The sequence below is a fragment of the Bidens hawaiensis genome, unplaced genomic scaffold (assembly GCF_021521415.1).
Source record: "Bidens hawaiensis isolate Kalapana, Puna unplaced genomic scaffold, B.hawaiensis_p1.1 tig00001093_1, whole genome shotgun sequence".
NCBI classification, from domain to species: Eukaryota; Viridiplantae; Streptophyta; class Magnoliopsida; order Asterales; family Asteraceae; genus Bidens; species Bidens hawaiensis.
Genome location: NW_027491064.1, coordinates 333,303 through 358,342, shown reverse-complemented (window position 1 = coordinate 358,342; position 25,040 = coordinate 333,303). Strand labels below are relative to the sequence as shown.

The window sequence follows — 25,040 nt, the reverse complement described above, 5'->3', positions numbered from 1 at the left end:
TATTATTATCTATTTATATCTATTAAACTTGATCTCTCACCGACACGCAAGTGTTGACGTTTTATTTTAACACATGTTCAGGTTTGCTGTAGCTGTTTCTGGAAGCTTGAGGACACATAGGATGTTTGCTTTTATTTTGGACCTAGATTAAAATGTAACAAGACAAGTTTATGTTATTTGAATATTTTGAATTATAATATATTGATTTATGTTATCTTGTGATTGCGTTGCGCGTGCGCGATAAATGTGTATTAATAAATATTGACACCAAATAGTGTCACGAGTAATGAAACAATATGTGGCGCCCCGATGTATAATCCGCCATCGGTCGGGGTGTTACAGATTGGTATCAGAGCTCTGTGACTTTAGGATAGGTGGTTAGACGTAACGACCTAGAATACCTAAGAGTCCCTTCTCGCGCATGAGAGAAATCTCATGTTCGCGCGCTAATTGTTATTTACTCAATATTTATAAAATATGCTTGCGCATACGCAGCACTTGATTTCATGTTTTATTCGCGATCTTTCGATTTTTATTAAATTTCAATTTATTTCTTTACTTACATATTCGTTTGTTGTGGGGATTGAAAATTCGAGAAGTCATGGTGGTACATGAATAGTTGATTTTCAATTACCATTAACTTTATGTTTTAAATTGAAGATTTGAAAAGTCATGGTGATACATGAATTGTCAATCTCCAATATTCGTTTACTCGATAATTTAAATTGAAGATTTGAAAAGTCATGGTGATACATGAATTGTTAATCTCCAATATTCATTTACTCGATAATTTAAATTGAAGATTTGAAAAGTCATGGTGATACATAAATTGTCAAATCTCCAACATTCATTTACTCGATATTTTAAATTGAGAATTCGGAAAGTCATGGTGATGCATGAATTGTCGATTTTCAATTCGAATTCATTACCTGTATTAAGTTTATATTTTACTTCAAATTTGATAGCGTTTAACTTCGCGAAACAAGCTTTACGACGATATACTTTGCGATAAAACGGTTTCCTATACCAAGATGTTAACAAAAATTAAAACTTTTATAGAATGCCTCCGCTATCTCGCCGCCATCAGAGGAGAGAAGCCTCGCGCAGACGTAGGCAGCAACGTTCCCAGGAAATGGCCGCCGCAATAGCCCAAGCCTTAAACCAAACTAATACCAACCCCTCCGGATACAATATTAAATCCTTCAATGCGGGTAACCCTCCGAAATTCACCGGACTTGAAGGAGCCACCGTAATGCTCCAATGGCTCGAGAAAATTGAAAACACTTTCCTCCATACCCAATGCCCTCCAGACCGACGAACCTTATATGCCTCTAGTGTCCTGGAATCAAGGGCGCTTACTTGGTGGAACGGAGTAGCTCATGCGCGTGGCGCAGAAGCTGCTTCTAGCATGCTCTGGGAGGAATTCAAGGAAATCTTGACGCGAGAATTCTGCCCTCCCAACGAAGTAAAGCGCCTGGAGGAAGAATTTTGGAATCTTAAACAGTACAGTGGTGAAGCGCGCGAGTACGCGACGCGCTTCCATGAATTAAGCTTGCTTGTCCCACACCTAGTTACCCCTTCCCGCCGAGCCATCGAGAAGTTCCTTGGGGGTCTCCCCATGGAAATTCAAGACTCTGTATGGGCCAGAAACCCAGTAACCCTCTCTGACGCCATCGAGTTGGCCGCTGTGCTCAGCGACAACCATGTCAGAGCAGGAACCCTGTTCCTGCGGGGATCTGAGAAGACCAAACCCACCAAGACTGTCCCAGAACCAACAGAAACCAAACCAGAACCCTCAAACCGTAACAACCTCAAGCGCAGGCGCAAAGCCTATGCTCTTACCAACCCGCCCATTGTCCAGCAACCCGCCTACCAACCCCTAGTACACGCTCCTAACCCACTATCAACCTACCCCACACCCCCTGTAGTCCATAACTATGCCTTAACCAATCCCGCACTCCCTGCCCCGCCAACTAAGAAACCCTACACAGGAAACCAACCGTTTTGCCCAATCTGTAGACTTCATCACCCAACTCACACCCCGTGTCGACAATGTAACCGATGTGGCCGCGTTGGCCACTCTGCTGAGTACTGTAGAGTCCCTTCCGCCAACCCAACTGCGCAAACACCACCAGCCTACCTGCAGAACCCACAACCAACATACCCTAATCCACGACCCAGGTCGTGCTATAACTGCGGTGATCCCAGTCATTTCCGAACAAGTTCAAATTACGCAAGCGAATCCGGTTAACCAAATTTCGAACCAAGTGACGCGTGGCCGAGCTTTTAACATAACCGCGCACCAAGCGCAAGCGAATAATGACGTGGTTAATGGTACATTTTTACTTAACGGACATTATGCATCTATACTCTTTGATACTGGCGCCGATAGAAGTTTTATTTCTCGCGCATTTGAGCAGAAACTTGCACGACCGCGCATAAACTTAAGCGAAAACTTTTCAGTTGAATTGGCTAATGGTGAAACTATTTTAATAAACTCCGTAATCAAAGATTGCACGCTTAACCTTAACGAAAACGATTTTCTGATCGACCTCATCCCCATGCCTCTTGGAAGTTTTGATGTTATTATTGGTATGGATTGGCTCTCGCAAAACCGCGCTGAAGTTATTTGCGCCAAGAAGTTGATTCGCATCCCTCGAGAAAATGGTGATCTTCATATCTACGGCGAGAAACCGTCTAACGGTCTTAAACTTATGTCTTGCGCTGAAACCCGAAGACTCTTGCGGAAGAAATGTATCGCATTCTTAGCCCATGTGGTCAAACCCAATGAAGGAAAGAAGAAACTTTGTGAAATCCCTATCGTGCGTGACTTTCCTGAAGTCTTTCCCGATGATCTTTCTGGTTTACCTCCCGTTCGGGAAGTCGAGTTTCGTATTGATCTTGTCCCTGGTGCTTCCCCCGTAGCCAAATCTCCTTACCGTCTTGCACCCGCTGAGATGCAAGAATTAGCAAGTCAACTTCAAGAGTTGACCGATAAAGGATTCATTCGCCCTGGGGTGCTCCGGTGTTGTTCGTTAAAAAGAAGGACGGTTCGTTTCGCATGTGTATTGATTACCGCGAGCTGAACAAGCTCACCATTAAGAACCGGTATCCCTTACCGCGTATTGACGACCTCTTTGATCAACTCCAAGGTGCCTCTTGTTTTTCCAAGATCGATCTCCGTTCTGGCTATCACCAGTTGCGTATCCGCGAAGAGGATATTCCTAAAACTGCCTTTCGAACTCGCTATGGCCATTTTGAATTCTTGGTCATGTCCTTTGGTTTAACCAACGCACCCGCTGTTTTCATGGATCTAATGAATCGGGTGTGTAGGCCTTTCTTGGATAAATTCGTGATTGTGTTTATCGATGACGTTCTGATTTATTCCAAAACCAAGGCCGAGCATGAGCAACATATTCGGTTGGTGTTGCAAAAGCTTCGAACCGAGCAACTCTATGCCAAACTCTCCAAGTGTGAATTTTGGTCGGATGAAGTACAGTTTCTTGGCCATGTTGTTAACAAGATGGGTATCCATGTCGACCCATCCAAGATTGAAGCAATCAAGAACTGGATTACGCCATCCACTCCTACCGAAATCCGTTCCTTTTTGGGCTTAGCTGGTTGCTACCGGCGATTTATTTCGAACTTCTCAAAGATCGCTCTGCCTTTAACAGCTTTAACGCACAAAGGTAAACCGTATATTTGGGGCTCGAAGCAAGAAGAAGCCTTCCAAACGCTCAAGCGATTGTTGTGCGAAGCTCCTGTTCTAGCGCTACCTGAGGGTAATGACGATTTTGTCGTGTATTGCGATGCATCCAACCAAGGTCTCGGTTGTGTACTTATGCAACGAGGCAAGGTTATCGCTTACGCGTCTAGGCAACTCAAAATTCATGAAAAGAATTATACGACTCACGACCTCGAACTTGGTGCAGTTGTATTTGCCTTGAAAATCTGGAGACACTACCTTTATGGTACTAAGTGTATCCTCTACACCGACCATAAAAGCCTTCAGCACATTTTTGATCAAAAGGAACTTAACATGAGACAACGCTGATGGAACGAACTCATCAGCGATTACGATTGCGAGATCCGATATCACCCTGGAAAGGCTAATGTAGTAGCTGATGCGCTCAGCCGCAAACCCAGCCAGCTTAACTGTATCTTGCCGCGCACGCAGCTTCACTTCGCGCCGATCCAAAGCAACCTTGAATCGCACATTCGTGACGCGCAGCGCGCATCCATCAGCAATGGCAACCTTCACGCCGAGTTAGCGTGTGGCGCGGAAGCGCATTTTGTCCCTAATCTGAGTGGAATTCTCTGCTATCTCAATCGCATCTGGATTCCTTGTTATGAAGATCTTCGCACTGTCCTACTGAGTGAAGCGCACAAAACTCGGTATTCCATTCATCCTGGCGCTGATAAAATGTACAAGGATTTAAAGCATTACTTATTGGTGGCCCGGTATGAAAAAGGATATTGCTATGTTCGTAGCTAAATGCCTGACTTGTTCTAAGGTAAAAGCTGAACATCAACACCCATCTGGTTTGCTCGAACAACCAGAAATTCCTACGTGGAAATGGGAAAGTATAGCAATGGACTTTATCACCAAGTTACCTTTGACTGCAAGCAAACATGATAGCATTTGGGTAATAGTGGATCGATTGACCAAGTCTGCTCATTTTCTGCCCATTCGTGAAACTTACCGTGTTGAGCATCTTGCGCAGCTCTATGTCAATGAGATTGTCTGCCGTCATGGTACTCCCTTGAGCATCATATCCGATCGCGATGGCCGTTTTATATCTCGCTTTTGGAAATCTCTCCAAACTGCGTTAGGAACTCGTTTGGACATGAGTACTGCATATCATCCTCAGACTGACGGACAGTCTGAGCGAACCATCCAAACCCTTGAGGATATGCTTCGATCTTGTGTTCTTGATTTTGGAGGTAATTGGGATTCACACCTACCTCTGATCGAGTTCTCTTATAATAACAGCTATCATTCCAGCATCGGTATGGCCCCATTTGAAGCACTTTACGGTCGAAAGTGCCGTTCCCCGATTTGTTGGAGCGAAGTGGGTGAAGTTCAAATCACAGGACCCGAACTAGTTCAAGAGACAACCGATAAAATCGCCAAGATCCGTGATCATCTGCTGACTGCCAGAAGCCGACAGAAGAGTTACGCAGATCGCAGGCGAAAGCCTCTCGAATTTCTAGTTGGTGATCTTGTTCTCCTAAAAGTGTCGCCCTGGAAGGGTGTTGTCCGCTTTGGGAAGAAAGGTAAGCTTGCGCCTCGTTATGTTGGTCCGTTCAAGATTCTCGCGCGCGTAGGAAAAGTTGCCTACAAACTTGACCTGCCGCCCGCGCTCAGCAATGTGCATCCAACGTTCCATGTATCCAATCTCAAGAAATGTCTAGCTGACGAGAACCTTCACATACCACTTGATGAAGTTCAAGTTGATGAATCTATGCATTTCGTTGAGAAGCCTGTTGAGATTATGGATCGCGAGGTAAAGCAAACCAAGCGTAGTCGCATCCCTATTGTTAAAGTTCGTTGGCAGTCCAAGCGCGGAGCCGAGTTCACTTGGGAAAGGGAATATCAGATGAAGATCAAGTACCCGCACCTTTTCTATGCGCAACCTACTTCGAGATAAATTTCGGGACGAAATTTCTTAAAGTAGGGGAGACTGTGACAACTGCCCTATCCGACCCGACCCAGGTACCCGTTTTCGAATCCGATTCTTTTTATGATTTAAAATTTGATTATTAACCTTTGTAATTTAACATTTAATAAATCATATATATTTGTATATTACTTACTAATAATAATTTCCTTCCCGCCTTCTTCTCTCTTTCTTTCCGCCGTTCCGCCTCTTTCTCTTTCTTGTCGCCATTCCGCCTCTTTCTCTCTTGTCGCCGTCCCGCCCCTCTGCTTAACCCTTACGCTTTGAACCCCCCTTTTTCTCTTAACTTCTTGCTTGTCCTTTGGTTCTTTCCGCCTAAGGATGTCTGCGCAGCTCCACGCGCCAGACTCCTTGCAAGGAAGCCTGCGTGAAGACCAGCTGTTTCTAGGCGAACTGTTCCCGCAGCGCGCTAAGGACTGGAGTTCTCCCCGCGGCGCGCTAAGAATTGTAATTCTTCCCGCGGCGCGCTAAGAATTGTAATTCTTCCCGCGGCGCGCTGAGGATTGTAGTTCTTCCCGCGGCGCGCTGAGGATTGTAGTTCTTCCCGCGGCGCGCTAGGAATTATTCGGTCTGCCTTCGCCCTCGCGCGTGCGCTCGAGTCTTCTCGCGCTAGACCTCAAGTCTTTTCTTCTGTTTTATCCAGCCTGTTTGCTTTGTGATATCTTATCTTCTGTGCTGTTGACCTAACCTGCCTTATGTCTGAAAAGCCACTTTCGGCGCAGCATGCGCACCAACCCTATTGGTTGGCAGAAAAAGTGACTGACATTATCTTTTGAGATCTGCTTTTCCAGAACCTTTACCTGACACCTCCTTTGCTTTATTCTGTTCCTGTCAGCCTTTTTCCGTTGTCCCCTGCAGCTACCATATCTTTTGATATCTTTTACTTTTCTGATCTTTTGCTTTTTGATATCTTTTGCTTGATTCTGTAGAAGATCTTTTCCCCTTTTCTAGGGATTGTGTTCCCTAGGGTTTTCCTATATATAATGCTACTTTCTTTATACTTAAACACTACACACACAAACACTTAATTTCCTTCTCCTTGCTCTCTGCCGTTGTTCCTCAGCCGCCTCTCCTCTCTTTGCCTCCGTTTTCTCCTCTGTCCTCCCTGCATTTCCGGTAATATATATATATAATAATTTGTTTAAGATACATATTACTAATGGTTACATATATTCAAGACTTAAAACCAATCGATAAACCAATAAACTCTTATTTATAGGTTAACTTGTGCTTGTTTAAAAGTTGGTTCTTGCATTATCTTTCAACGCACCGTTTACATGTGAGTAATCTCGTACCTAATCCCTTTTTATTTTTTTTACGTTTTGGGATGTTCATGTGTTCGTACAAACTTGAGTCTTAAACTTGTTTATGAACTTTCGTCGCGCAGTATCCCATGTGTAGGGACGTTTACTTGGCTGTTTATTTGTATGTGTGAATCATTAACCGCTTTGTTCGGCCTATTCCGAAGTTTTCATGGATCCATTAGATGAACACGGGAGACCTATCGTTTACGGTTTTCTTTTGTTTACACGTGCACAGATGATTTCTTGTTTTTGTGCTCAATTGGGAGCACAGATTGAACTATGAGCTATGATCTATTTAGGCTTGATCACAATCTGATTACACCCTTGTTAAACACCAGATTTACACATGTTGCGCGCAGATCTATTATTATCTATTTATATCTATTAAACTTGATCTCTCACCGACACGCAAGTGTTGACGTTTTATTTTAACACATGTTCAGGTTTGCTGTAGCTGTTTCTGGAAGCTTGAGGACACATAGGATGTTTGCTTTTATTTTGGACCTAATTTAAAATGTAACAAGACAAGTTTATGTTATTTGAATATTTTGAATTATAATATATTGATTTATGTTATCTTGTGATTGCGTTGCGCGATAAATGTGTATTAATAAATATTGACACCAAATAGTGTCACGAGTAATGAAACAATATGTGGCGCCCCGATGTATAATCCGCCATCGGTCGGGGTGTTACACCAACTGTTGATCATACGCCCATGCCTAAGATGAGGGTGTGACAGTTATTGTGCAATATGTATTCATCATTGTGTTTTATGTATTAGATAATTTGTTGGTATTTTTCATTATATTTACATATTATTACATGACGGTGTTATTAGTATTAAAAAAACACAATGGCCAAAAAAACACACTAACAAATGAAAAGACACACTAACGAAAAAAGATATAATGACGTAATTTTTATTTTATTTTTATATAAAAAAATCATACTCATATTAAAGATTAAAAAACGTTTTGTTATTATGGTGAATTTTATTTAAAAAAATATTATATGAAAAGGTTATAGAAATGATAGGGGAATTAACATGCGACTTGCATGTAGAGAGAGAAAATATGTACTATTATTTTTATACCCTTTTAACTCTGGTCCCCACTTGACACTTGCCAATTAATTATGTCTTTTCACACTTCTCATTTTTGTTGGCATTTGTTAAATAACCCAACCCTATGTTGTTATTCGACTCTTAACGTAGAGGTGATAACAAGATGAACTTTTGAATACTGCACAAAGGATTTCTAGATACTAAGGAGGTGTTTGGGATTTGCTTATTTTCACCATCTTATAACTTATTAACTTTTTGAAAAGTAATAAGGTGTTTGGGATTGCTTATATCGTGAGAGAAAAAGTTTCATAAGTTATAATGTTGTAACTTATTAACTTAATGAAAAGTTATATGGAGGTAAAATAAGGAATCCAAACCTCAGTTGCACGGAAACGGCTCTAACCCGCTGTACCCCATCCCGAAAACTCGCCGGGGACTGAAACGCCTACGGGGACGCCGTCGGGACGTTTCTTGACCGTTTCCAAAAATTTGGGGACACTCATTGACCGTTTCGAAAAGTCAAAGGGCGTTTCCAGAATTTGGGGACGTTTTTTAAAGGTAATTTACGGATTCCGGCGGCATATTCCAGCGCCGGAGCTGTAGTATTTGCCGGAAACAAGGAAGAAGAAGAGTATATGGCGGCTGTAACTTCCTTTTAGGTTATTTAGGTTTATATAATTTTAGATATTTTAACATTTTACCCCATTTAATTTTCAATTGTTTGTATATAGTCCTCAAAACTTATAAGTTTTAACATAAAAAGTTTAAAATTAGTTTGTGTATTTCAGTATTTAACCCTCTCTATTATTACTACTTTACATTTAGTCCTTAAACTTATAAATCTATGCATGAAAAGTTTAAAATTGAAATTATATATATATATATAAAGAATATAAATAGTTATTTTTTTATATGTATTTATTGTCGTACCCGTGCTGTACCCGTTTTTTGATTTTTTGAGTTTTGCCGTTTCCCGTTCCCGTACCCGTGCCCGTTTCCCGTACTAGTTCCCGTGCAACATAGATCCAAACACCCCCTAAAACTTGTTTTTTATAACAAATTTGAAGTATTTTCTTAATTTCTTGGCATAAGAGCGCATAAATTAGGGTAGTATAACTACATAATTTTTGTTGTAAAAAATGGAAGAGAGTGGTTGTATTTACAGGCCTCGGATACGTTTTCAAGCAAGTGCAAAGTGACATATTATGTCCAACTTCGATTCCAGGATTTTATGTTATAGAGGTAAAAGTGGACTAGTCAAAATAAATAATTTACCAAAGATGGCCGGAAAGAAACAATAACCGGAGAAGAAAATGTCATAAAATTGATGGCTACATAAAAGCGTTGTGCTTGAAAGTTGAAACCACTAAATAAAGAAAAAAACACATATATCGAGGGTGACCTTAGAGAGTTGGCATGTGTTGAAATGACTATAATATTATAATAAAGTTTCAAAAATTTTCCAACAAGTAACTCTTTTATTGAAAAAGAATATCCGTCATAATATATTTACCTTACCTTCTACGGTTCTATACATAAAAACGAATTCACCTTGATTTCCATCAATACCTAGTCTATTCCCAAGTTCATCTCCGTATTTTAGCAAAAGATACCTTCATCATTCTCATCTCTTCTCCTATCTCTAAATTCAAAATTATATTAAAAATCAATACATTTTCTCTTATTTTCTATTAAATAATATTATTTTATATCTTTATCATTACCCTTTCTTTTTTCCTTTATTCACAACAACTTTAAAAAAAAAATAAAAATTATAGAGGTGAACAGTAAGTTTTTAAATATATTAAAAAATTACTAAATTTCTTTTTCCTCTACTCACGGTCTCACGCCAGCCTAAACCATTCTTTACATTATAAAAACCTCACTCTCGTAATGTAGTGGATTGAACGTAAATGCTCTTCGTTCCAACCTCTGTCATTATACTTTAACCTTGTTAGAGCATTCACATCTCATCCCTTAAATTTATGTGAGAAAAGTACGTAAATTATAGGGTGAAGTTTTGAGTGGTTGTGAGTGTAAATTATAGGGTGGAGAGAAAAATGCAGTGATTGTTTGTAAATTTGAGGAACATTGTTTGCCCCTATTTATTTTTTATTATTTATTGGATTGGTTGTGAGTATACGAGAAAGAAAATTATAGTGATAAATGTATAAAAAATATTAGAGAGAGAGAAAAATATAGATTTTTTTAATAAAATTATAGAAATAAGATAAGCTCATACTTATTCCCACCTATTATTCCATCCTTATATTCAATGTGTCAATATTAAGGCTGAGGGGTGTGGGGCTTCAGCGGGGGCGCGAGAGCCCCTCCGCTCGCGCCCCCAGGCGCGAGCACCACATCACCGGGGCGCGAGAGGGGCGTGAGAGGGGCGCGAGCACGGAATTCAAAGCAGGCGCAAGGTGGTTCGCGGGACCTGTAGGCGTAAAGGGACATTGGGAGACGTGAAAGAGCCGTTGGGACATGAGAAATGAGCCGTTGGGCTCTTTAATTTAATAAAAAAAAAGTGTTCTTCCTATATATAAACCCAAGATCACATAAAACAATTACCACACCCAAAATCACATAAAACAATTACAACAACTTCAAAAAAAAACCCAAAATCAACCCATCTTCCAAACTTTTTTTTAAAAACTTTTTTTTATATATGTTTTTTTTTAATGTGTGTTTTTTTTTAATAATTTATGAGTTTTTTTAATAATACGTTTTTTGAATATATTTATAAAAAAATAAAAAAAAAATCCGCTGGAGCCCCTGCTGGAGCCCCTCCACACCAGGGCCAGGGGCTCCAGCGGGGGCTCCAACACCCATCTTATCCAGTTTCTCTCTCTGCCACACGTCACAATATTATTGGCTGGAGCCCCCACTCGCGCCCCCGTTAGAGCCCCACACCCCTCAGCCTAACGTCTTATTTGGTGAAAAGTGATTAGGATTATGAATGCTCCAGGCCTCCAACAATCAACAACCAACTGCTTTTCCTTTAAAAAAATAACCAACTGTTTGTTAAAAACATAAAATTAATCATTTAGTTTACAAAAATTTAGCCCTGTACAGTGAGAAGGATAAAAACCATATTTTTACAGCTCCAAAGCTTCTTCCCTTCAAAGACACCATTCAACACAACCAAAACCCCATCACCATCTTCACCAATTCAATCCCAAATTCCACCCATCAAATCTGTCATCTAATTCCCCCAACAATAATAATAATGTCAGAAACCAACAAGATCCCAGTTCCAGACCCACCGACAAGCTCCCGATCCGTAACCGAAACCGTAAACGGGTCACACCAGTTCATAATCCAAGGCTACTCCTTAGGCAAAGGCATGGGGATAGGTAAACATATTGCCAGTGACAGTTTTAATGTTGGAGGCTACCAATGGGCGGTCTACTTTTACCCCGATGGCAAGAACCCCGAAGACAATTCCACTTACGTCTCGTTGTTTATCGCCCTTACGAGTGAGGGATCCGATGTCAGGGCCTTGTTTGAGTTGACTCTCATGGATCAGAGTGGCAAGGGGAAGCATAAGGTGCATAGTCATTTTGATCGGGCGTTGGAGAGCGGTCCCTATACGTTGAAGTATCGAGGCAGCATGTGGTGAGGCTTTTAACGGTTCGATTTCGTTGGTTTTTGGTTAATGGTTCGGTTATTGCTCACCCCTTGTTTTAATCTAGCTATTTTAGGTTGTTTAATGGTTATTAGGGTTTTATTATTAATAACTTATTAATATTAATAAGTTTCATCTATACTTGGTTTTTTTGTTGATCAGTGGTCTTGTTTAGAGGCATATGTTTTGAAAATCACTTAGTGATTTGTGATATAACTTTCTAATCAAGATTAGTTTTTTTTTCTTATAGGACCTAATAATTGACCTTTGTATTAGCTAAATGCTATTAATGCGTATTCTCTCGGTGGTCGTTTAGATGAGTTATGTAAATGGATTGTATATTTGGCTGTGGTAAGCTTTTGAGCTCTGAATTAGTTTGAGTTTATTTCATTCTGTTTTTTTTTTGTTATAGTATAGTTATTTTTAGGCTGTTTAATGGTTATTAGGGTTTATCATCAAGAAATTAGTTTGAAATCTTGGCCTATTCTGTTTCCTTTTCTTCGATTGATGCACTGGATAATGGGCAGAACTTTGCTTACATAAAAATTGTTGTGTTGGGTCCTTTGTTAATCAATGGGCTTGTTTGGACTTTTTAGAGGTATATGTTCTTGGTATCACTTAGTGATTTGTGATATTACATTTATAACCAAGCTTAGTTTTTTTCTTCCTTATTAAACTTAATAATTGGCCTTTGTATTGGCTAAATGCCATTAATGCATATCCTCTTGGTCATTTAGATGAGTTATGTAAATGGATTGTGTATTTGGTTGTGGTATGCTTTTGAGTTCTTAGTTAGTTCTTATGCTATACTAGGATGTATCTTGTGTGACGGTGACACACTGCTTTGGAAAGATTTTTTTGTATAAGATAAGATGAAACAGGAGATGTTTGCATAATTTATTTGACATTGCTTTATAGGCTCCTCTCTTTATATTTATGGGCTTGGTTTGTTTATAGAGATTAAGTTGTTGATTTAAAATAGATTTTATTTACTTGTAAGCTGTCTACACAAGTATTGAAGGTACATTAGGGGACCTTTAATTGAAAAAATTACAGACAATGGCCTTTTTGACATTTTCATCTAACTTGTGCCTTTTCTAATTCACAGCCTTCACTTTCTTTAGTTATTTTGTGTATTAAAGTTTGTTACTTTTGGAAGAACGAGCAACATTTATAGTTTTGTGTTAACGAACTTGCATCATGTTTGACTTAAACGACTTTTAAATTTCTCCAAGTCTATGTTGGATCCCTCAGGTTGAAGTCTATGTTGCTATAACTCATCTTGAAATTTAAAATGAAATTCACTTGTACTTACGCAGGGGCTACAAGCGTTTTTACAGGCGAGCATTACTTGAAACCTCTGATTATCTCAAAGATGACTGTTTGAAAGTAAATTGCACTGTGGGAGTGGTGGTTTCTGCAACACATTGCCCGAGGTTACATTCAATTCAAGTCCCAGAATCTGATATTGGATCAAATTTTGGTATGCTGCTTGATAACATGGAAGGTTCAGATGTGATATTCAATGTGGCTGGTGAAACATTCCATGCACATAAGTTGGTATTGGCTACTAGATCCCATGTTTTCCGGTCCAACTTTTTTGATCAAGATGAAGATGACCATGAGATTGTTATTACTGATATGGAGCCTAGGGTTTTTAAGGTAATGCATACAACCTCCTATATATTTATTTTTTATTTTAAGATTTAGATTACAATTTTCTAACTTTTTAAAGTTTGGTTGATGTGAAACAGGCTATGCTTCACTTCATTTACAGTGATGAAATTAATGAAGATGAGTTGGCGGCTTCTAGTGAATCCCATGTGGCGGATACACTATCAGCCAAGTTGTTAGCTGCTGCTGATGAGTATGATTTGTGTAGACTCAAACGAATGTGTGAGTCTCTTATCTGCAAGGATATATCTGTAAATTCAGTTGGCCGAATTCTAGCAATCGCAGATACTAATCATGCTATGGAACTCAAAGCTATTTGCCTTAGATTTGCTTCAGAAAACCTTGCAGGTATGCTATCATCATGATATCACATGTTGACATAGGAGAAGGGTTAAATTGACCTATAATATATAACTTACTTGTAAAATACTTGTATGAATTACTAGACACTGGAGGTGCCATGTGGCAATAGTGACTCGTTTATCTTTGCATGAGGAGTAGAGGTAGACCCAAATTGATTTGGGATGAGACTATTAGGCATGATTTTATAGACCTGCACCTCTCTGAGGATATGGTTGATGATAGGATTTCTTGGAGACGTAGGATTAAGGTTAAAAGACTTTTAGGGGTTGGGTATAGTTTTTTTGGTTAGAAATATGTCCTATGGTCGTAACTTAACATACTTGGTATTCTTTATTATTATTAATTATTATATTTTTATTATCATCTATTTTTATTTATTTATTTATTTAGTTATTTTTTATTTATTTATTTATTTATTTGTTTTTATCTTTATTCTTATCTATTTTTATTTATTTATTTTGTTTGTTTTTATTTTTATTTTTACTTGTATATTTCTTATTGTTTTTTAGCAATAACTATTACACATTTTTAAATTTCTACTTTATAGTCTACTTGTTTTACTGTTATGTTGCTTGCTTTGGAGCAGGGGTCTCGCTATGTGTACAAGATTGCACGGAGTCTTATTTTCACTTTCTGAAATTACATACAAATAAGAAGATAAATTTTAACCATTCCAATATTAAAACAAATAAAATGAACCAATTACAATAGAGAGTCAGGTAAGTGGGACAAGCTGTGTCGCTACCCTATTTTGAATAGCAAATCCGTTCCTACTGAAAATAAGGTTATCCTAAATATAATGAAGATAAATTTAAGAACTAATTGCATGAACAATATATGCGGCTTGACTCTTGAGCGTATTATTATGGTTTTAGTTCCTATTTGTACAAGTGTACAACTATAGCAGGGCCGACTATAAGGGAGGGCTGGGTGGTCGACGGACCCCGGCCCGACACCCCAATAGGTCCGGATTTTTTTTAAAAAAAATTTATATATAAATTTTATATAAAAACAATATGTATATATAATGTTTAAAACATAATGACTTAGCCACTAGCAGCCTCTCTATCCCTAGGGGTAGAGGAAAGGTTTGCCTACATCCCAGTCTCCTCATCTCCTCATACCCTACTGATAGCTTTGACTATTTGTGGGATTTACTGGTATGGTTGTTGTTGTTATCTTTGCATGAGCTGATTTGGGTTGTGCTTTAGCTTTTTATATCAAATAAAGAAATATTAGACATAAGGGGAATATGTCAAACAAGTAAAAATAGCCTCATATTGCTGTTTTTTAATTGGGTCAAATGTATGAAACAGAAACAAACTTTGCAGTTCTTGCAGATATTAGCAACTAACTTTAAATTAGGCTCAAAACAGAAAACTTAAAATTTATTAGGATTTTAACAATAAATATCTAAATATCATTTTAACTAAATTGCTGATGTAGCTGTAGTTGATGCCATGCCACCCGCCACGTCAGATGGGATATATACAAAAAAATCATATATTATGTGAAGAAAAACAGAAAAAAAAAACATCCAGATATTTGAATAAGTGATCTCTTTTAATTGTATTTAAAAATACTTTAAATACCACATCAGATATCTTGTGGGCATACACCTAACTTTTGTATTTGAAAAAAAATGTTTTTTTTTTAAATTATTTTTAGAAATAATTTAAATCCACATCAGATATTATGTGGCGCAAGCCCAACTTTAATCATATTTTAAAAAAATAATACTATTTACTGGTACTTATAAATAGTTTAAATACCACATCCGACGTCATTGACGCGTTCTTATTAAATTTCTGTTACAAATGGCAGCTGTTATGCAATCAGACGGGTTTGAATATCTGAAAACCAACCACCCATCATTGCAGTCTGAGATTCTGAAGACGGTGGCTAGCTGTGAAGATGGCTATAGCAGTGGCGGTGGTGGTGGCGGTGAAACTGAGACTGTCTGTGCTCAGCTTTCAGATGGTGGAGATGCAAATAATAGCAGGAGAGTAAGACAAAGGACTTGATGATTTTCTTGTAGCTATGCAGAACAAAAGTGTTGTTGAGTTGTATGTTATAGAGGTTTTGTTGTTGTATGTTATGAAGGTTTTGTTGTAGTTCTGATGATGAAGATGTGTATAATACTTGTCATGTAGGTGCAATGAGTAGGTTTCTCAATCCACCAATGGGTTTCAATATTTTGGCTTGATGATTCCAGTTTATTTCGTGCACGCACGTGTGTGCACGCTAAATTGGCTGTTAAGGTCACACATTAATTATATCGCACTAGATGTTCAAAAGTAGACTAGAAGCAGGGCATTGTTGTGACATGAATGCATGATTTGTTTGATGACATACAAATAGAGGTAAATAGATAAAGTTGGAAACGTTTCCTTTGGGGTCGACAATTTAGTTATCATTAATCATGGCCAAAGCCGAAACTAAGTTTCGGTTTTAGGAAATCAATCAGTTTAGTTCTTTTGGTTTTGGTTTTATGTATGGGTTTTGCTAGGCTTTGGGTTGGTTTCTAGTTTTACATTAGAATTTTAAATGTTTAGGCCTTCAATAAATTGGCCTACAATACTGAATATGGTTGGTTATATTGGTATTTTTGGTCTTAATCATTGTTAAAAGCTTACTGAAGAATCTGAACTTGAAGCTTTTGGTTCCGGACAATGCATTTGTTCTATAAAATCCAATAAGACCATCCTTGAGGGGACTTTGATGCCCCTTCACAGTGTCACGTCAGGGTCACGTAGGCACTGGGGGGCATCAAAGCCTCACCTAAAGATGCCCCTCCATGGTGAGGGGCTTTGAGCCCCTTTAATTTTTATTTTTCTTATGAAACCAAAAAATCAACAAATTTATTAAATACAATAACAATAAAAATCAAACTACATTAAACTTAAAAACATATAAATAAAAAAAAGCATAAAATACAAATAAAAAAAAATATAACTAATATTCGTCCTCGTTTGCGTATTTTGCCATTATCCTTGCTTTTTTTTCTCTTCAAAAACGCCCGTGTGGGCCCATCTAGATGCGAGAGATCCTTTGCGAGGAGCTTGAAATCCTTTTTCTCGTTGCCGCTCCGAGTTAGTTTTCTTTCTTTCTTCATGCATGACTTTGCATTCGCATGCATCGCTTTTCTTTCTTCATGCATTATCTTGAGTTCATTTTTGAGTTTTTTTTTCGCATCGGCAAACTCTTTAAGTGCAAGCCCCAAGTTGTCAAAACACGCGCTCACATCGTAACTCATCGAGGATGTCGTTCTAGACGAAGATCCCCCACCTCTAGCCGCCGCCTTGGCCCTTTCTCTTCCTACCGGACATGGCAACTCATCCGATTCATTAAAAAGAAAATCGAGATCAATCTCGTTTAAGTTAAATTGAAAACGAGCATCCGACCCGGCTTGAGACAATGATTGATTGGCCGAAGTAGACGTTGTCTTTGACCACTTGGACGTTCGCGGTGAAGATGTCGGGGTTCGATGCCACTTTGGCGAGCTCGTGCATTTCCTCCAAATTTCCAACATACCGAAATCGTGACCATTAAGGGACTTGTATTGTTTTAAGCAAGTCTGGTTGACATCGTTCATGCCGCTTCCTTTATTGTTTGTAATGCGATTATGAATTTTGGAGAAGTTGTTCATATTTTTAGCATTGCCTTCCATTTGTTGGAGAGAATCATCCCCTCGGTAGCGACCTCGACCCATTATATCAAAGAACTTAGTACGTATTTCTTCCCAAAATACCGTGATGTGTTTACCGTCACCTACGATACATATAAAAGCTTAGTATTAGTAAACAAAAAAAATGATATATATAGATAATTTGATGATTTACCTTCAATCGAGTCTTCGAATGAGTCGATTCACGCTTGCGCCAACGCCGCTTTCTCATCATCTTCCCACTTTTTTCTTTCAACCCTTTCGGTAGTTGTTTGACCGGAATCAACCTTCTTTTTACGACTTCGTTTGCGAGGAACTTGCGGTTCATCTACTTGGGTTTCAGGTATTTGGGTTTGGGGTGTTTGGGTTGGCGGATGCATAAACGGCATTGGCATTCGATACAACATATCGTTGGGAAATGGTTGCATGGTTGGAGGCATTGCGGGTCGATGTTGGTCGGCATAGAAAGGGTCATGAGGGTCATTGTTATTTGAGTAAAAAATAGAAATGTGGTATGTATCATATAGAAAATAATTAAAAGAAATTTTAGTTAACATTAATGTAGCCGTTGAGGGGGGGCCACATTCACACAAAGGCGCCGATCGTTTGGACGTCCCTTGATGTATTCTGCACCCAAGGACGCCCATTAAAGCCATCAAAGATACCCCCATAGGGGGTGGTCTAACAAACATTCAACTGATCGAGTGAGTTTGGTGCCGTTTAGTTTTAACACTTTTATTGAAAATTAACTTATTTGTAAAAAAAAATTTTGTGCGTTTATTATCTGCAAGATTGTCATAATTTACAACATTTTAAAGACATTTATGAATGGAAACTGAAATCAGCAACAAAATATTCTGAAATCAACAATTTATACCTACATTTTACTCCTTTTAGACTGATAATCATATCTTAAAAAAACACCATGACATAAAAGGCAATAACAAAGAACAACTCAATTGATTAAAAAAGAAGCAAAATATTCCAAATTGTTCTAGGTTTATACCCAATAAGAAAAAAAAAAAAAAAAGAGAGAACTAACTCAACCTACTCACCAAAATACAAATAAAACAAGTAGAAACCAAAAGCACCCAAACAAACACTAAACACAAACACTAAACACAGGAAAACAAATCAAAACCACAAAACAAATTCATCTTTTTTAAACCCAAATTCCAAATTAAAAATCATCACTTACCCATCATGACTTTAACAAACTCCTCATAGTTGATCTGACCATCACCGTCCACATCCGCCTCACGGATCATCTCATCAACTTCCTCATCGGTCAACTTCTCGCCAAGATTAGTCATGACATGGCGGAGCTCGGCTGCAGAAATGAAACCGTTTTGGTCCTTATCAAAGACCCTGAAAGCTTCCTTGAGTTCCTCCTCGGAATCAGTGTCTTTCATCTTGCGGGCCATCAGATTGAGAAACTCCGGGAAATCAATGGTACCATTGCCATCAGCGTCCACCTCATTAATCATATCTTGAAGTTCAGCTTCGGTTGGGTTTTGTCCAAGTGACCTCATAACGGTTCCAAGTTCCTTGGTGGTGATGCAACCTGCAAAAACATTATTGTTAATAACATGCGGTACTAAAAGTCTATTCAGTTAAGGTTAACAGGTCAAACATAGTTGATTCCGGATGCGTTTTAACTTAAAACGAATTTAGCTAAAATGACAGCGGGTCAAATTTAATCTATTTGGGATGTGCATTAACTTAAATGGGCCAAACGAGAACAAAATGTCAAATTTGTTTGATTTGGGTTGTGTTTTGACTCAAATGGGCCAAACAAAAACAAATATAGCGCAAACAACAGGTCAAATTTAGTTAACTTTGGCTATGTTTTAACTTAAATCGGCCAAACATAAACAAATTTAGCTAAAACAACAATAGGTCAAAATTCAGTTGATATGGGCAGTGTTATAAACATAAGCGGGCCAAACAAACAAATTTAGCTAAGACGTCAACGAGTCAAATATAGTTGATTTGGGCTGTGTATTAACTATTAGCCCATGACTCATGAGATGCACTAATCCAAATCAGCTCACTTTCCAAACCTTTACCAAAAGAACAAGACGATACGGTAACCTCAAATCTACTAAAACCAGATCAAAGTTATTATTAGCCTTCAAACTCAAACATTCATACTTCTCGTCCAAAACCGAAGCTGAAAAATTTGTCACAAAACTGAATAAACCATCAAGAACATAAGCAAAAAACACAGTCATGAAACCAAAGTGATCTATTCTAGCAAATATACAGTCCTTAAAACAAGCATACTTATAAACCAAACAGATCTGACACGAAACCGATACCGGACCATTTTCACCTTCAACTTCATCACACTACCCACTTATATCCTATCCATCCCACATACCACAAATCAAAAACAACTCCAAATTAACCTCAAATTTGTCACACGTCAAATTGCCCTAAAAACACCAAAAGTCAACCAACACAAATACCAAAAATCAACCCAGATCTAAAATAATCAAACCCAATACACCGATCCTAAAACCCATTTCTAAATCATAACACATTCAATCACCAAACCCAGATAACTAATCACACACAACAACAGAAAGATCAAATTTTTAACCCAAAATAATAATAATAATAATAATAAAAAAACTGACCATCTCCATCTTTGTCGAATAAGCTGAAGGCTTCCTTGAATTCAGAGATCTGATCATCGGTAAGCTGATCGGCCATTGTTGAATTGAATAATAAGGAGATACAACTCAACGAGTGTGGTAATGATAATAATAATATTATTATTATGAGGTGTGGAGGTGTATATATATAAGAGTGGTCCGAGAAGTATCAGATCCATCCTCCCACGACGTTATTACTATATTGTCATTTGATTTTATTTCGCTTTTTTTTTTCTTTTTCCTTTTCTTTGTGGTGGTGGGTTCGATTAGCCCTTTACTTTTACTAACCTTTCCACTTTAGTCCATTTTGTTTTATTGTGACGGGAAAGCTGGTGTTGCATCTGATTTAATGTTATGATTGCTGTTTATCATAATATAAAATGTATTTTGTACTAGAGGTGCATAAACATGTTTCAAACGCTAAGCTAAACTGGTTCGGTTTGGTTAATTAAAAGTCAAAACCGGTTTATGATCGGTTTTCATTCGGGTTGAAACCGGTAACCTGACTGGTCTACGATCGGTTTGGGTTTGGATTAAGATCGTTTTTTACTGATTTTAGCTGGGTTGGGTTTGATTAACCGGTTTTGGTAAAGAAAATTATGAACTGGTTCTGAACCTACAGTTTCAATTGGTTCCCGATGGAGTTATACATAATCGGTTTCAAACTGAATCTGCTTGATTTTCAAGTCGGGTTGGTAACCAGTTTTTTGCCTACAAGGGGCGAAGTATAATGGGAACTGAGGGTGACCCTGGTCGCTGTCGTTTTTTCGCTTAGTAAGATAAATTTACGCAATTTGCCCACCTATTTTTTATAGTAGTAAAGATAACTAAAAATAAATAAAACTTATGTCATTAAATATGAAATAAATAAATGAAATAAAATACAATAAATAAAACTTATGTCATTAAATATGGATTGAGTGTAACGTTAGTGACTAAAAAAACCATTTTTACCTCTTAAAAAACTCCCCCTTAGTAAATGTATTAAGTATTATACTATAAGAACAAAATTTTGTAAACTTTTTTAAGGAAAAAAGAACTCCTAAAAATGCCTTATCTAGTCGCTTTAAAATATGTTTGGATTACTATACAACTGTATGGACACTAGGCAACATATTATACACTCCTCATTAGTATTATACGTCGTAGGATGACACTCATACACTCATATCTACTACAGTTCATTGGCGATACATTAGTCGGTAAGTTATACCCAGTATACAATGGACTATGCACGTATTGAGATATGGTATTCTTGTGAGTTGTGACACTCTTTTTTTATGGATTGATAATTGAGTGTACGCTTACTTGGTTAATACTAATAAGTTTTAAACATGTATATTAGTGATGACTTTGTACAAGTCTGAGTCGGTCAAACGGAACATTCTTTTGTACAATACCAAACAAATAATATAATAAATTACCTTGGTTTTGAACTATCTTAGACGATAGAAATTAATGGCAACAAAGTTCTCAAGTTAAACTTCAATGAAAATATTCTAATGAAGATGTCAATATATGTGATACTTTTTTTTTAATCTCTGATAAACATTTTCAAAACTAGCGATAAATTTTGGATGTCACATTATCTTTAACTAGTAAGGAAAAAAAAGAAGAGATCACTTTAATGAAAGTGCGAAAATATTAGTGGTCTATACAGAGACGTTATGGTGATCTCTACCACAACTTTGTAAAATGATGATCTCTACCATCTTTAAAGTCCTAAAGTGTAGGCTTCCCTCTCCAGTTGACTTCCTACAAGTGATTGTATATTAATGTGATAATTTCAAGGTTTAACACACAGTTCACAGTTTTATGTTACAATTTCTAAAATTCGTTTTAGAGTTAGATTTCATATGACCTTGAATGTGTGCTCAAAAGGGATTATGACCATTATAAGTTCTTAGCTTGAACCGTTAATTCATTTGAAAGAAGAAGTACAAATATTCATCCTCGTGTAGTTCTTATACTCATTCCTTTGGTTCTTGTACATTTTGGTAACATTTCAATCTATTTACCCTCCTAAAAAAGGAACATGCTATGCCTAAACGGCCCCTACCCCACACCATTTAGTCAAATTAGGTTAAATCCCCATTAATAGCACATATATGAATTTTCTTATCTCAACCGACTAGGAATATGAAACTATTGAATTTCAACCATTTACAAACATAATAAATGAAGGTTTTTAGGGTCCATTGACACCTTTTGTTAATATTTGGTCTTAGGTAAATAGACTTTGGTTGAGAATCACTAAAAAACCCCGATTTTTAAAGGTTGGAAATAACTAGTTATTATGTGATTTTTCAAGAATTGTAGTATGTGCCCTTACCTTTTGATAAAACAATGTAATTTATAGAATGGTTTGATTTACTAGTACCAAATTTATGATAATATATATTTGTATCATGCATAATTAATATATCTATCTAATAATTATAAAGGTTTAATTGTTTTTTAAGTAGATTAAAATAAATAAATAAATAAATAAATAGTAATTTCTTTATAAGTTTATCATAGCATTTTTTATATATTAGAAAATAGATTTAATTGTAGGTGGGGTTATGTGAAGCTCCCACTGTCACCATTCATCAATCTTGAACTCTTACTTCGTTGGTGTAGATGGATTCCCTACAAAGTCAACATCTTTGCAACGAGAGCCTAAAAGGGTTGCATTCCAACTTTAGGCACCGTTGCTTGGAGAAATGTCCCTATTAATATTTTCCCTTTGTATGACAACTATCTAGAATTTTGTTGAGATTCAACTTATTTTGTGTGACGCAACGTTTCTGATTTGGCATTTTGTATCTAATTGTTGTTCAAATCCCATCTATATACACCTTCTTAATTCATGAGGGTTCATCGGAATATGCAGCTGGGTTTGGTAAAACAAAAAAAAGGCAGTTGATGTTGTGATTCTCTCGCCTTGTTGTGTTTTCTGAAAGTCCTGAACGAGCAATCTTCACCCATAATAGGACATACATCAAACGCAACGTGAAAGAAATTAAATACATGAGCTTCATATGGCTAAAGTATTAAGCCAAAAAGAATTCTCTATATTTGGGTGAATGAGGTGGTTGGTGTAAATTTATTTTTTATTATGTAATATGTGATTTGGTCTTTCTATATGGATAGTCGGTTGCTAAGTATGATTCTTTATAATGAAATTTGCCGTTAAAAATACATTATTTTAGTATTTAATACCTTTGGTGTAATATACATCAATTTGTTAAATAGCTCGTAATTAAAAACCTACTTGAATCTCATTCGAAATTTCTTTTTTATCGAAATTGGGCTTATAAGTCATAATTGTGCCGGGTAACATTTGTTTTGTACCGAGAGCTTATAATTTACATCTTTGCATGTTAATAAAATTATTTTACACCCCACATCAAACCAATTTAAACACTGTTCACATCACATTCTACCCTTTTTAATGAGTTAACTTAAACATTAAAAAAATCATTTAATATATAATAAAATGATATACGCGTTATATTATTCCAAAATAGAAAAGTCGGTCAAAGTTGGTGTGTTTCCACTTTCCACCCTATAACTTTACAATCATCCAAATAAAATCTGAACAATTTCATTTTCATTGATCATATAATTTCAATCAAAACTAGTTAATAATGAATAGAGTAAGCATTGAGATTGAAGTTACTTCCCCATTTTCCCGCGAGACAGTCTTTAAGGTTTTCAACGATTTTCATATTATTGCACCTTAAGTCAACCCTCAAGTTTTCAAGTCCATCAAGACGGTTGAAGGCGATGGAGGTGTTGGAACAACAAGGCTTTTCACATTTGGCGATGGTAAGAATCATTACTTATAAGGCTGGGTGAAGCGGATTAACACCGCAACCGTGTGGCTCTGACATGTGGACGTTAATCTACTACACCCGGTCTGATAACTAGAATTTTTATTTATTTATTTATTTATTTATTAACTTTTGCAAATATATATATGAGTGTTGACCTAATTAAAGAAAGTTTGTGTGGGAGGCACATATTTTCTGTCAAATATGATTCATTATATTATATATACCTTTTAAACATAAAATTGTTTAACCCAGGTGTTCCATTCACAAGTGGGAAGTATAAGCAAGGCACAATTGATGCAGGCAACTTTAGTTGTAACTACACGTTTTTTGAAGGCGACTATTTGATGGGTATATTAGACTCCATTGACCATTATGTTACAACTGTACCTTCTGCTGACGGAGGAAGCGTGTTCAAACAGATAGTCGTCTATAATTGCAAAGGAGATGATAAACCTTCTGCGGATATTCTTAACTTTGTAAAAGAATTATATGAGAAAACTTACAAAACTATTGAGGCTTATGGGGTTGCACATCCTGAGACTTATTAATATATCTTGTGCTAATGTATTGATTCATTTGATATGAAATTCTTTCACTATGGTGTTTTTTTTTTCCTAGTGCCTTCTTTGTAATGTTGTTACTATTGAGTATTGATGCATCAAGTTTCTGGTTGATATGATATATTATTTCATCTATAAACTTTAGTTGAGTCTAATATATTTTCAAGACATGCAAGACACCCACCCATTCAATCAACACATCCTCCCCCTTGCCTTTTGGCCCATCGATGATTGCTTGATCATTGGAGTCATATTTATTTCAATTACAATAAGGTATCCGTACAACTAACTTTTGGCCCATCCCTTGCCTTTTGGCCCATCGATGATTGCTCGAAAGTTTGATAAATAGTAAATAGCATGATCAAAGAAAGTAAAAGAGAAGTAAATTACTAAAATTAAGGTTAGAGAATTATTAGCGAAGCGTTGACAATTTCTTACATACGTGTTAGTTGTTACCCATTACTCTCAAAGGTTCTTAGTAAGGGTATACGTCGAAACCCGACATGAAAAAATATAGGTTTTGGTCGGTTGACACAACCCGTTTTTTTAAACAGGTTAACTCGAACCCGACATGTTTAAATAATGGGGCAACTTGAACCCGACCCTTTAAAAAGTG

General features: G+C 37.2%; 2 protein-coding genes and 1 pseudogene across 3 annotated transcripts; 2 read left to right on the top strand and 1 right to left on the bottom strand.

The window, feature by feature from the left end:
- The first annotated feature begins 11,256 nt into the window (after window positions 1-11,256).
- LOC143559988 (BTB/POZ and MATH domain-containing protein 4-like) lies at window positions 11,257-16,033 on the top strand. Its single transcript, XM_077048402.1, has 4 exons — window positions 11,257-11,669; window positions 12,999-13,341; window positions 13,434-13,701; window positions 15,541-16,033. The coding sequence occupies exons 1-4, from the start codon at window positions 11,281-11,283 to the stop codon at window positions 15,738-15,740; spliced, it is 1,200 nt and encodes a 399-aa protein (XP_076904517.1). The 5' UTR covers window positions 11,257-11,280; the 3' UTR covers window positions 15,741-16,033.
- A 2,287-nt stretch (window positions 16,034-18,320) lies between these two features.
- Window positions 18,321-20,192, bottom strand: LOC143559980 (calmodulin-7-like). The gene is made up of 2 exons (XM_077048393.1): window positions 20,026-20,192; window positions 18,321-18,947 (listed from the first exon to the last, which is right to left on the bottom strand). Exons 1-2 carry the CDS (start codon window positions 20,099-20,101, stop codon window positions 18,574-18,576), a joined length of 450 nt encoding a protein of 149 aa, XP_076904508.1. The 5' UTR covers window positions 20,102-20,192; the 3' UTR covers window positions 18,321-18,573.
- A 3,323-nt stretch (window positions 20,193-23,515) lies between these two features.
- LOC143559554 (root allergen protein-like) lies at window positions 23,516-24,472 on the top strand (annotated as a pseudogene). Its single transcript, XR_013139958.1, has 2 exons — window positions 23,516-23,856; window positions 24,117-24,472. The product of XR_013139958.1 is annotated as a root allergen protein-like (transcript).
- Window positions 24,473-25,040: the final 568 nt, after the last annotated feature.